General features: G+C 40.4%; 1 protein-coding gene across 3 annotated transcripts in view; it reads right to left on the bottom strand.

Annotated features, from left to right (window-relative positions):
• TENM1 (teneurin transmembrane protein 1) overlaps window positions 1-14200 on the bottom strand; it is a 771573-nt gene that overhangs the window by 154357 nt on the left and 603016 nt on the right. For all 3 annotated transcript variants that reach the window (XM_027608817.2, XM_027608819.2, XM_027608818.2), the window contains one exon: window positions 12032-12248. In XM_027608817.2, the coding sequence (XP_027464618.1) occupies window positions 12032-12248 (217 nt within the window). The remainder of the gene's footprint in view (window positions 1-12031; window positions 12249-14200) is intronic.

Here is a 14200-nt window from a genome sequence, read left to right as displayed (position 1 = left end):
ACTTGGGCTAAAGCAGCTTATCCGCTGCCATCATGCAATGAGTACAGGAGCTTCTCTTTATAAAGGAGTGTCATCTGGGGACTGTGATCCTGGTCCTCAGTCCTTCCTGGTAATCTTTCTTGCATACAGATCAGTGGTTCTCAGACTTGATCACACACCAGAATCACCTGGAGTGCTTGGTGAAACAGTGGGCTGCCCCCCCCCGGGGGGGCTTCCGATTCACAGGTCTGGAATGGGGCCCTAAGAATGTGCATTCCTAGCAAGTTCCCAGGGGATGCTGATGCTGCCAGTCTAAAGACTGAACTTTGAGAACCACTGTTTTAGTGAAAGCAAGACCAGAACACGGTCAGCCAGTTAAGAGGTATGAACTCCCCAAGAGGGAGGCATGGGACATAAACTGCACAAAGGCAGGCGAGTCACTAACTGGTTCACAATTGCGTGGTTATGAAATAAATCCGTGAGGCATGAATTTGTAACTCCTCCATATAAACCTCTGGAAAAGAGTCTGCCAAATTGTAGTTTGGGGAGTCAGGTTGAAACTATCATGACAAAGTGGTGGTTGGAGGACAAGATGAACTGTAGGGTCCCTTCCAAATCCAGAGATTATAAAATGAAACAATGTTTTAACCTGATACTTGTCTCAAATAAGTGTCAATTTTTCCTCCATCCTTATTATTCTCCTTAGACAGTGCTCAGATGCATGTTATCACACTTGTTCTAGCCTGTCTTGGATGAGAGTTATATATGTGTCTGTCTTTTCTATTAGATCGTCTACTCCAGGGCAAAGACTGTGATTTTCCTCTCTGTGTCCTCCCCAGTGCCCGGTGTACACGGTGCCTGCTCGAGAAAGCTATACAGAATTCCAACTCAAATATTTTTATATGAAGATATAAGATACTTGCAACCTACCCTCATGACACTGCTTCAAAGGTTTCAGAGGCGACTTTGAGGTTGCTGCACGACAGATGTCTTAGAGTTCATTTATTAGAAGCCAGCATTCTGGATTGTGCATTGTGACTTTCTCATCATGAGAGTTTTGTTTGATAATTGACTACTTCAGGGAATTAAATAGTACCCCTGTGTTTGGGAAGAATGAATGAATAGTCCTCCTCAAATGCTTAATTTATGGACACTAACTCCATTATTCCTTTATATATTACCATATAATTACGATGTGGTATTTCATAATTTAAATACATTTGAGGGTTTCTAATATTCAGATATTTGGGGGGTTTCCACACAACACATGCTGGGTTTTTGATATATGTTAGCTAAGCTGGTACAGCACCACGAAAACATTTAATGTTATAGCATAAACCCGATTTCATGTTCTGAAAGTGTGAATGCAGTGAACGTTCATATGCAAACCCAATAAAATCTCATTAGTTTTTACTTAAATAGAGCAGGTTGATTTAATCCCACTCAGTTGGTCACTAACCCAAATAAATAATACCCACTAAATGGGTAACATTAAAAGCAGCTGGAAGCATTACCCATCAACATTCTAGGACTCTGGGAAAGGTGGTGCTATTGAAAATGCAGATAGCTTTTTAAGCAGAATTATTTTCCTCATGGCTAGTGATGTTTCAAGTAAAACAAAATGGGGGCACTCACCCTGAGGACGGTGGCTATTTTCCCATCTGCCCTGGTAATTGCTTGTCAAAAGCAGGCTTGCTTTGGATGCCTGAGATCCCCAAGGTAATGGGAAAAAGATCAAGTGTTTTGAAGCAATAAGAAAACTGAGGACACAGTCACATTTTCAGGACCACGTAAGTGCCAGATTGTTTCATTTAGACGCATGATTATTTTTGTCCAGAATTTGAATCCTGAAATATTTGTCCTGTAAGCCCTTGCAACTCTCAAACAGTCCCAAGTTTGTTTTTATTTGGTTTGGTTCGGTTTGGGTTTTTTTTTGGACGGTTTTACACATTACTCAAATGGTTTCTTTGTAATCAGCTCTATGGGGTTTTATTAACCTCATTAACCTTTCATGTCACTTCTCTGCGAAGCTGCCCTTCAAATAATGGCTAGTCATTAAATATAGGGGAAGTCTGTCTAGTTGGTTATAGCCTGGCCCGGGATTACTCTCCCTTCCACAGAGGAAAACTTGGGGCCTTAGCTCCACCCACAGCAGTTCGAGGTCTGGCTCACTAGTTGCCCGCGCTGACTTTTCTCTGTCCTAGTTCCAGCCACCTCACAAAGGTGCCATGACAATAAAATAACCCAGTAAAATGATTGTCTTTTGAATTGTATCTTTCTAATTACATTCTCTTATGTACCCTGGTATTTATTAAATATATATAATGTATACAAATATATAGACAAATTTGTATCAATAAAATATTTATGAAGCACTTATGGGTCAGTTACTACACTGAGCACTTTTCTTATTTCATTTAATATCGATATCACCCTGGGTAGGTACAACCATTAGCCCTGTTTTAAAAATAAGGAAACAGATCCAGAGAGGTTAAAACACACACACACACTCAAAACTTGCTCAAGATAACACAGCTAGAAGGTGGTGGAGGCCCTTTGACCTGGATTCTAAGGGCCCTGAACTATACCGCAGATCTTTCTTAAAATGCGGCTACAAAGGAAAAGAAAGTTGGAACTCACCTACAAGGACGGTGCTTTTGTTATCCATAGGACATCAGTTCCTGTGGACACTGATGAACTGCTGAGTACTTTCTATGTGCAGGGTGTGCAGAGGAGATGAGCTAACCCCTGTCATTCACTCCTCCCCAAACTTGCATTTACTCTGCCCTCTCTCGGGACAAATTGAGATGCTAGAACGGGCTAGAGACACAGCAAGCAAATAGTATGGCTAAGAAGTAAGTAATAAGGATTTGAGCCTCTTGAATTTCTTAATGGAGCAGTAAGATGGATAAAATATTAGAAAATACCTATCCATACTGAGATAAGCTGTAGATTGACAGCTCCTGGTATCACTGATCACAGTTATTAAGCATCTCAGAGCATCTGAGTTTCAAAATACCACAGATAATCAACTGAACAGCCTTTTGAAGATCTGTGCTCTGATTTCTTTTTATTCTTCGTTGCCCAAGAACATTTGCAAGGAAGTGAAAATCACACGTCCTTTCTTTTTGGTACCTTTAGGTGTTGACTGCTGATTTCAGGAGCTAGTCAGCACTATAAATCTTGGAACCTTCAGCACTTTGTAATTTTTGTAATGCATTTCCTAAACTTTAGCATCAGACAAAAGAGTTGTCTGAAAAATCAGAAGATCCCGTCTTCACATGAGTAACACCTTTCATATAAATGAGATCAAAGTGCTTTATTAGCAAGTAGCAATGATCTTCCTTCCCACTTAGGACAACAACTGAGAAGTGATAAGCAAAGGAGGTTGCTCAGGACGAGCAACATGGTAAGACACACAGAATCACAGGGAATTGTGATGGAGCCAAACCACACCTGGGACTCCTTTTGCAAATGTGGGCAGATCATGTGCAGTGCCTCCCTTCAGAAAGAAAGGTGAACAAGGGAGAGATTTGTGGATGCTGATGCCGTAGAAAGAGCTTCCCCCAGTCCTTAATGTATTCAATTTATTCAGTGATTGTTGCATTGTGTGTTTATCAACCCCTAGTTGTGTATCTGGTATAATGTTTTTTCATGTTCCTAGATTAAAACTACACAAAAACCTGCCATTAGCAAATAGACTTGGAGATCCTTAACCAACAGATTCATGAGAAAGTTAAACACAAAACATACAGATTCAAATTTGTACCATCAGCCAAATTACAAATGATAATGTTACAGACCTCCTGGGGGTGACCTGTGTGTAGACTCATCTGTGTGTTACTTCCATGAATGCTTGAATCCTGTAATAACATTGGATTTCCTTAATAAATATTCTAAAATGTAAGATTTTCTTGCCTCTTCTTTTTCCTAATTCCAAATCAGCAAGTGTTTCTATATATTTAATTCCTTTTGGGTTCAACAGTAATTGATGAAGATCCGTTATTTTTTTTCATGACTAAACAGTCTAGGGCTGTTGCTGATTTCTCTTTCTAGAGGCTATTCAGTTTGTCTGAGGTATTCAAATGTTTTCAATGTTCTCCTAGAGGAGAGGCACCCCATCACCTTATCAAGAAAACCTAGTACAGTAACCAGTGTGTAGTAATTCCTTGAGAAAGGTTTGTTTTATCTTTTCATATAATGTCACAGAATCTTGATTAGTGGGCCCCTACAAGTCTCCGTCAGGCCCTGGCTTGTGTGACAATCTGTTGCTTAAGGGTCCAAGGTCTCTGCTCGAGTGTCATTTCCCCAGAGAGGCTTTCCTGGACCACTTGGTCTAAAATGGTCACTCTCTGTCCTTAACCTTTCTTTGTGTCACTTGAAAGTACTTATACCTACCTGACGTGTACCTTTTTTCATTATCATTCTTCCTCACTAAGACTGTATGGGGAAGGCCCCTTGTCTGCTCTAGCCCAGAGCCTAGGACAGTGCCCGTCACCACATGGGATAATTGAACCAAGTAAACATTGTGATGTTCATCGATCTCAAGAGTGAAATGATTAATCTTCCTCAATGTGGATTATTTTGAAAGAAACTGTAGGATCCATCATTATAAATGATGCCCAAGTATTGTTAATGGGAATTTTTTCATTGTGGTAAATGAGAATTTGTTTGATGATTGGTTTTTTTCCCATTGAATTCATCTGTTTAATACAAACATTTTAAATTGTAGAAAAAAATTACTTACAGCCCCACCTTTCAAAGGACGGAACTTCTTGCAAATAGTTACACTGCTCACGGTACAAATAAGCTTTGTGTTTTTCTTGCAAATCATCAATAGTCTCCTGTTTGTGTCAAGTTTAGCACCTCTTCATGCTCACCTGAGTTAATTAGTCCCATCTCTGAGCTACAGCTGAAAACTTCCAGGTCAGTCTCACTTCTGTCATTGTTTAATGACTTTGTCTCATTTGCTAGAATACCTCTTGTCTTACATCCACTTAGGTTCAAAGTAGTTGAATTTGAGACCCCAGAGTTGATGAACTCCAAGCTCCCTCAAAAACCTGATGTTTCATAATCTGCAGAACTTATTGCAAATTATAATTAATTTAATTATTTATGCATTTACTTGATGTTTGACTGCCTCTACCATTAGATTATGAGGGGAGTTCTGTGCATAAAGGGATGCTGTTCCTTTCGTTTCCTTTCATTCACACAGTTCCTGGCACACAGTGGGTACTCAAGAAATACCTGTTGAATAAATGAGTGAATACATATCCTCATCACTTTTTAAAACATGAGCTGACATCAGGATATTATACTACATTAGGGATGGCAGAGGAATTTGGTATCTCTTCTAGAAAAATTTAAAGTCCTTGGTTACTCTGGAAATACTAATAGTTCAATAAAATACAAATTTTAAAAACCAGTAATTAGTTTCCTCTCAAGTATGGTTATTCTTAAGTCCTAGTCTCCATTCATGATCTGCCGTTTCTGTAGCAATGACCCATCTTCCTGCAACTTCCCCCCTTAACCTGACTCTTGATTCAATAACTCATTTTGCCATTCACAGGATTTCAAATGGTATAAATTCCCAGCTCAACTCAGTACAGAAAAGTATGTTTTATTAAACAAGTTATGATAAGTAATTATGGCTGTTAGCAGGTATCATGAATAATCAGGAGCATGAATCAAGGTTTTAATATTGAGTGGGGTGTAGTAAAGGAGGGGGAAGGCTTGTGTCAGTAGAGTTTGCCAAGAATGCCACACTCAAGGCACTGGAGTACCTCAATTTGTTCCGGGCACTTGTCTTTGTTTTTCTTATGAGATGGAATAATGACACATACCCAAGTGAGCCAGTTAACAGCAGCCTTCACACAGGCTTCTTGATATTGTTCCTTATTTTCTAATTTTTCCTTGGTTCTAAATTTTGATTATCTAGCCCATTGAAGGCAGAGAGGATTATTGATGCTTATACAAAGTTATAAATGATGTCAATTATGGGCAGGCTCTGACAGTGGTGGAATGTCTCATAAGGTAAAAAAAAAAAGTAATTACTTTGCTACTGCTAGATAATCACTTCATCTTTTATGAATTTGTTCCTGTGCTATTTGGAGAACAGTAATCTTACCTTTAGGCTGGTTCTACATTTGGGAATTGACTTATTTGAGGTCCTAATATCATCTATGTGTTCTAGGCAACAAAAATGCGTTCTTTATGAGCAAATATGAGAAGAACACTTCCATATTACCACAACTAAGTCACTCGCTCATCCTTGACTTGCTTTTTGCTAGGTGCTGTGTTAGAATCTGGGGGTACAGTGGTATGGTAGATTAAATGGCCACAAATTCTTTGATACTTCTTTCATCAAGAGGGGGGATCTATGTCCCCGACTTTGAATCTGGGCGAGCTCTGTGACTGATACAACTAACTGTATGTAATGTTAAGTGACACTATTAAAATTTCTGGACATGGGCCTTACGAGACTGGCATCCTCCATTTTTTGTCTCTTGGAATGCTCCCTCTTGGAGCCCTGAGCTACCATGTACGAGGCTGACTGCCATGCCAGTAGTAAGCCCAAGTAGAAAGGCTGTATGGAGAAAGAGAGAGTCCCAGCTGCTGTCCAGCTCTTCCAGCCCCCACCTATTTAAGATATCCTACCTGAGAGCCCAACCATCATGGAAAACAGACAAGCCATTCTGGCCATGCTCTGTGTGAATTTCTGACCCGCAGAATCATGAAATATAATAATAAAATTTATTTTAATCCATTATGTTTTGGAGTAGTTTTCTACGCAGCAACAGATAATCAAAACAAGGAACACATCAGACTTGGTCCTTGTCCTCACAGAACTTAAGACTTAGCAATTAGGACAATCCAGAGCTAATACTGTGTATATCCCAGAGTAGAGCAAGAAATTGAAATATAGCAACTTCATAGAAACTAGAAGAAACCTACCACTGTGTTTAACCTCTTCACTTTGGAGCCTGTTAACAGTGCTGTTATGTGCTTAATGCTATATTAAGTCTGGTCACCACTCTAGAACTTTTCAATTAAGGGTAGGCATTCTAACTGGAGTGGGCAAAAGAAGCTGCCATAAGCTGCACCCAGCAGCGTTGTTGCAAATTTTTAGATCTTTAAATTGGTCTTAAAACTTTCCTAAGTGATAAACACAATAGTCAGATGCCTCTCAACAGACACACTCTTGTCCTAAAAGTGGACATTTTGCTTCTCCTATGGCGGGCCCTGAATTAGCTGATGTCATGATTGATGAGATGTGATACCCTAGGATAAAATCCACAACCTCAAGGGAGCCTAAGGTGTGAGGCAGAGTGGATGCCAACTCTTCCCAAGGTAAACACAGGTACCCTAGTGAATTAAGGGTGGAAATATCATTGCATTAACGTGATTTCCAGTTCATGACCAGTCATCTTTTTTCTCTTTTTAAACCAAGATAGTTAAGGCCCCAAATTAAGTAAAATGATAAGATTAGATTTGTGAGGACCCTGAGGGAAAGAGATTAGAAAGGAAAAACCAAACACTTGAGGTCTTTCCAAGGAAGACTATAGAAGCTGTGTAGTCCAGGGGTGACAACCCCAAATACCAAGCAGGGCCAGGCATGCCAGTGAAAGGGAGGGAAGTGAGCCAGGTGTAAGGGAACCAGTGAAGGGGGAGCTAGAAAGCCACGTCATAGCCCATCCAGACAGGCAGTGGCCCTCCACTCCACACCTCTTACGCCATGCCTGTGGGTGCAGAGATGTGAAGCATTGTACATTTTCTAAAGAAGGAATGTATTCCTTCTATACATTCCAATTTTTATGGGAGATCTTCTAATTTCTAAATATTGGGCCGAACAAACTACATCTGTGGGCTGATATGAAGCAACCTCCGATGTCGATGCCTGACATGGATTGATGTGGGGTCAGCCTCTCATGGGCCAGACCTTGCTGTCAGCCGTTGCACTCACCCTGGTAGGATCTGGTTTTTTAAATGCACTTCTCCATTAGTGATGGCGAGTGAAATGTCTGGCTTTGCAAATTACTGCTGTCGTTTAGTTTAATGTACTCTTGTTTTTACATATTTATAAAAACCTTTTACATTATTAATAGTGATTAAATGCTTAGACACTGAAGATCAATAATGCTGCTGTTCACCTATTTACATTATTAAAAAGTAATAAGTCATACAGGGCATGTATAATATGTGGTTTACTTTGTAGTCATGTTTGGAGCAGATTGAAAAAATGAAAGAAACTCAGGCTACTGGGTAAAACGTATTTGGGAAAAAACCAGTAGCTGAGGTGGGCTTGCTAGAGATGTGACAGTGCGCAGGTTACATGCTCACAGTGACATTATGCTCTCATGGGGCACAGGAGGTACACATTTCATGGGCTCTCATGTGCCGGTGTAGCACGCTTATGACAACAAAAGCTAGTCTCACTTGGATGCACAAGGATGAACAGATATTTAACCTCTGTGTGTCCTTGCAACAATTAAGTCACCTGCGTGCCACTGTCTTTAGCACTAAAGGCTTCTGGTGGTGGCAACACTCAGCAGAGAGTCATCTGTGGGGTCACATTTTGCCAGCAGGCAAATGAGCCCCTTGACAATGTTCTCTTCATCTGCTTATCCGACTAGCTCTCAATTATGTGACAAAAGCAGAAAGGCAGAGTGGGTCACCTGATTTTAGCACAGCAATGTTCTAGATCTGTCACAGACAGGGATATCTAAGGGCCGTAAGTCTTTTCAGGGTTAGCTAGCCTAGCCTTCTAAATAGCCAAAGGGGCTCGGCATGGTGGTTCAGAGGTCAGGCTCTCAGTACCAGTCTGTCTGGGTTCAAATCCTGGCTCTGACACTTGTGGGTTGTGACCGTGGGCAAGTCCCCTACTTGGCACCCGGTTCTGGTTTCCTCACCTGGAAAGTAGGCATAACGACAGTGTCTGCCACATAGAGTTTTGGTAAGGATTAAATGAGATAGCCCAGGGAGGAGCTCAGTAAGAGACCTGACACATAATAAATGCTTGAGAACAATTTACATCTAGCAAAGGGCCCATTTTTACCCGGCATTCAATTGTGTTCTTCTACCAACAGGAAGTTCATTAACACTGGTTTGTAGTTTGCAAAAATGCCACTGAAATGCATTAAATGGAGCTGGATTTTTAAACTTCACTTTGTTTTTTTTTTTTTTTTCCTTGTGTTGACCCAGATGCAACTTCTTCAGCAGAAATTAGAGCCAAGTCGCCAGGTTTATTTAAGGACAAGCTGAAATGGGGTGGCTGTGGTGTAAGAGAAATGTTACCAGAGTTGCTACGCTACAAACTTGGTGGCTGTGTGATGTTGGGCAAGTTACTTGACCTCTCTGGGCCTGTTTCCTCATACAGAAAATGTGCTAATACAAATCGCCACTTCACAGGGATACTATGAGGATAAAATGCAATGAGGCATGTTTGAGGGCTTTGCAAATGAAAAGGTACTATTTTAGATGTAAGAGCTTGTAACTATTATTCTTTATATATGGGATTGGAGTCAGATTGATTTTACCCAGAGTGACACTGCATGTGCTGATCTTTTAGGGAAGGTGGAGTGAGATCGCTTGTCCTCAACTCTATCCCTTGGAAAAGGCCTGCACCTTTTCTGACAGACTCGATAGGTCTCTAATAGCTGAGACCACTGGATGAAGGGGACCCGTCGTTCTGAATTCCATTGTGACATACAGAGCCAAATGATAACTTGGAGCATTTTACAAAAGAATGAGGACAACTCAATCAAACCAGGAGAAGAAGAAGGGCCTTAGCCACAACAGGTAATCGGTTTGTTCGCTCTGCCAGGGCTCGCAAATATGGCTGAAGCCTGAAGCTGAACCGCAGGGGTGCCTGTCTGTCTTGGCTTTGCAAAGTTTATGGCTCGGAGGACATCCTGGTCCTGCTCTGGATCACAACGACTTGTCTCCTGCCTCTCTCGGCTCCTGACCTTCTCCCTTGAGTTTGTGGAGTCATTTAACAGACCTCCATGTCATGGAGGTTGTTATTTCTTCCACTTATTTCTTCTTGTTGTTGTTTAGACTCACTTTCCCTGAGCATGGACAAAGCTGCAGAGTGATGACTTCCCTCTACCTTCATTAGGAGAATGGGGGTAATGGCTGCATTTTGTTCCTTTTGTTTCTCTGCTGTACAATCCCTAAGCCTCCACCATCTAAATAATGACTTTGACTGCAGCGCCCCCCCGAAAGTTACCCCAGAGTTGTTACTGGGCTGGGAGAAACACTTCAGAATGGGGATAACTGAGTCTCTTGGGAGAACTCAAACTTCGACTAGATCCCCTGGCAGAACAGGCCTTTCTTGTGACGCGTTGGCATTTGGGTTTTGGGTTCTGTCAGACACCTAAAAGGTCACAACAGCCCAATAATAAAAAAACAATGAGGAAGTCTTAAGTTTCAGTATCAGTTCTTGTATACAATCTGTGGAAAGGATGCTGAATGTTTTACATTTCCACGCACATGTTTTTTTTTTTTTTCCTTTTGTACTTTGTATAGGTCCAGATGGAGTTGTCATTTTCTTAGATTGTCACTCATATTAATATAAACTCTTGACTGAGTTTTCTCTTGGGGACTGATCACACCCACCAGCATGCAACAAAGTGGGTGGGATGTAGACAGGGGCTCCTGGAGATACTCTGCATGATTTTTGAATTCCCATTTGTAATAGTCTGGAAAGTAGTGAAACATCTGCTTGTGGAATGAGCAAAGGAGGACATTTTTAAGAGACTAGAAATGTTGACTTCAGTGACTTATTTATGTCTAGTGCTAATTAGTAAAATATATCATTGCTGAAGATGAAGCAGAGAATAACAATGAGCAAATTCATGTGATTACACTTCAAATAAGAAAGTTAATTTTAAAAATTTATTTACCTACTGCGTTGGGCTTTGGTCTTAGGTCTTTAGTGACAATTCATGCATTTGAGCTTTCCTAGAAGACAAACTTTCTTTTTTTAAAAATTTTATTTATTTATTTTAGAGAGTGAGAGAGCGAGAGTGAGTGTGAGTGGGAGGAGGGGTAGAGGGAGAGAGAGAATGCCACACAGACTCTGCGCTGAGTATGGAACCCCACAGAGAGCTGGGTCCCATGACCCCGAGATCATGACCTGAGCTGAAATCAAGAGTCAGACACTTAACCGACTGAACCACCCAGGCGCCCCTAGAAGACAGATTTTCACAAGTCTTGCATTTCACATTAGGATGTCAAATTCACCCAACTCTTTCATATAGAAACATTTTACATCACAGAATAAAATTCAAATTTAGCTTTTGAAATTCAAGGGTTTTCAAGAGATCAATCCAGAAGCTAAATAATAAATTTGCAAATTATACTTCAATTGTTTTTGTCATTTAAAGCCCCACCTATACTTTACTACAAGTAATACACATTGTGTGTGTGTGTGTGTGTGTGTGTGTGTGTGTGTGTGTGTGTGTGTATACACAGTTGACCCTTGAACAACACAGGAGTTAGAGGTGCCAACCCCCCATGCAGTTGAAAATCCACATATGACTTTTGACTCCTCAAAAACTTAACTACTAATAGCTTACTGTTGACCGGAAGCCGTACTGATAACAGAAACAGCTGATTAATGCATATTTTGTATGTTATATGTATTGTATACTATATTGTTACAATAAAGTAAGCTAGAGAAAAAAATGTTATCAAGACAATCATAAGGAAAATACATTTACAGTACTGTACTATAAAAAGTCCACATATAAGTGGATCTATGCAATTCAAACTTGTTCAAGGGTCAACTGTACACACACACACACACACACACACACACACAACACACACACACACACACATTTATCCTTTATGATAAAGAATCTCAAGAAATGACTTCTCTCTCTTAACTAATCAGTAAGGTCTTACGTATTCCAGAGAAGCCTAAAAAAGAAATCGATATGTACTGTGTGGAATGGAAAGTAGCCTGATCTTTAGAAGGTATCTTCCTTTCACAGTTAAGAAAAACATGACCACTGTTTATTAAGAAATAAAATAAATACATATATACCTGCTGTCAAATGAGATCTCTGGAGTAATGACGTGAGTACTGTCCTTGCCAATGAGGAATTTGATTCGATCATAGAAGAGTCTTGAGGTGTGCTGAGAGAAGAGGGGTTGGCTTTGCTGAATGAGGTCAAGAGGATCTGGTGAGCCCTGACAGAGAGGACTTACATAACAGTTGCTTTGTTGACAACAATCAGGGTCCACACAGTCCGTCAAACCATCTGGAAAAAAAAATCATTTTTTTTTGAAATTTAGCTTTAAGAGAAACAACATTGTTTAAAATACACACAAATGGAGAAAAACCTAGAATACAGATGAAGGTAACCATCCATGTTTTGAATTTAGAATCTATTAAATTCATATGTTTCTCACGAAAACTTACTCTGAGTTTAGATGGCACAAACTATTTTGCTCACAAATCTTTCTTCCCTGAATTCTTGAGCATTTATGGGCCATACCACATTGTTTACATTTGGATAGAGAATTCATGAAGTATCACTCTCTTTAGAAGTTTCCTTCTCCCTCAGCAAGACCATTCCTCCAGAATAGCAATGATTCTTCTAATTCTTTTGAATTTCTCACACCATGTACATTTATGAGCACACAATTAACAAATGCTAGCCAACCTGAATTTGTTTGCATTTTTTTAAAACATTGAATATTCTTGTCTAGTGGTGATTCTCAAAACAGGTTGATATTCTCACAGTGAGAAAGTGTCTGGAGCGGGGCAGTGATTCTCAAATGTGCAGTCATTTATCTGGGGAGCTTATGAAATATGCATATTCTTGAGCCCCACCTACTAAATCAGAATTTTTTTGAGCCCAGGATTTTGCAGATTTAATCTGGGTGATTCTGGATGATTCTGAAGCACACTAATGTTTCAGAACCTTTTTTTTTTTGGAATTTGAAAAGGCAACTAGAGCTTACTTGTTCCTAACAGCAGTTATTTGATGAAAGTACTAATAAATCTCAGGTATATGAATGTGACAAGTTGCTCTCTTTCATTTCCTAGGCCTTCACTGTTTACTCTAGACTCCTGACTCCATGGTTGTACCAATAAAAAACAATCGCATACAGGTTTCATTCTTTGGTAGAGGAATTGACGAAGGGCACAGGGGTTGCAAGAGAAGGGGTTACGTTGAGAATCTAGTAGGCGCAAAACACTGTGTTAGGTGACTGGGGAAGTAAAGAGAGAAGATACTTTTCCTGTTTTTGGGAGCTCGGAGCTGAGTAGGAGAAATAGGCGTATAAACAGCTGACTCTTACACTAGTTAAAAGTGCAGTAAGTGTGATAGGAGTCTACGTGCAAAAAGAAGGAATGGGAGTGATTAACTGAGCATATGGACACTCCATTCCACACCCAATAAGCAAAAAAAAAAAAAAAAAAAAATTAAAGTCCTTCCAAGGTCCTTAGAGCAGACAAGTGGCTCTAATTTAGATGTTTAACAAGAGTAAATATAAAGATGCTAATCTTCTTGGCTGGCTGTGGAATAGGGAGGTTCAGATGGCTCACCTGCTCCTTAGGGCCGCTTGCAGCAAGTTACCAGCCCTGGCTTCCTGCCGCTCTTTCGCTTGCTCCCTCTCCCTGATGCGCTGCTCCCGGGGAGCCAGAGGGGGCATACTACAGCTCGGGGGCAATGAAAGCCAGGAACACCCAGAGAGAAGACGTTTGAACAGCTGCCCTAGGGCACCCAAGAAATATTTTTCCCCACATGAGGTCCGTTCAAATTCCCTGTGCCATAGACACTACTTTGATCTAAAATGCAGTTTGCTGCTTTCTTGCATTCCCGGTTTGTTCAGTGCATTTTGCCCTGATTTCTACTTCTCTGTAGACCTTTTTCTTTTTCACCGATGACCAACTTTTAAGTGTGGATGTGTTCCAGTAAGAAGTCCCTTTCTGCTCTCCTTTCTCCCCTCATTCAGCAAATCATATTAACAGATTTTCTATAGATTTTAGATGCCACCACCACCTCTCCAATATGTTGTTGTCAGTCTCCTATTAGCACATTATCTCTTTACTCAGCTAATCAAACATCTGGATGCACTGCAAAGCTGCCAAAAATATCAGGCTGTTTAAAAGAGTTCTCTGATGTCTGGAATTGGTGCATAATACACTGCACAAGGAAAAACCGCTTTTTCAAATGGGCAGTCACCTTTATCTTTCAGTTGGTAA

Source organism: Zalophus californianus, chromosome X (assembly GCF_009762305.2).
Source record: "Zalophus californianus isolate mZalCal1 chromosome X, mZalCal1.pri.v2, whole genome shotgun sequence".
Lineage (NCBI taxonomy): Eukaryota > Metazoa > Chordata > Mammalia > Carnivora > Otariidae > Zalophus > Zalophus californianus.
Note: the sequence above shows the minus strand (reverse complement) of the source record. Positions and strands in the feature narration are given on the sequence as shown.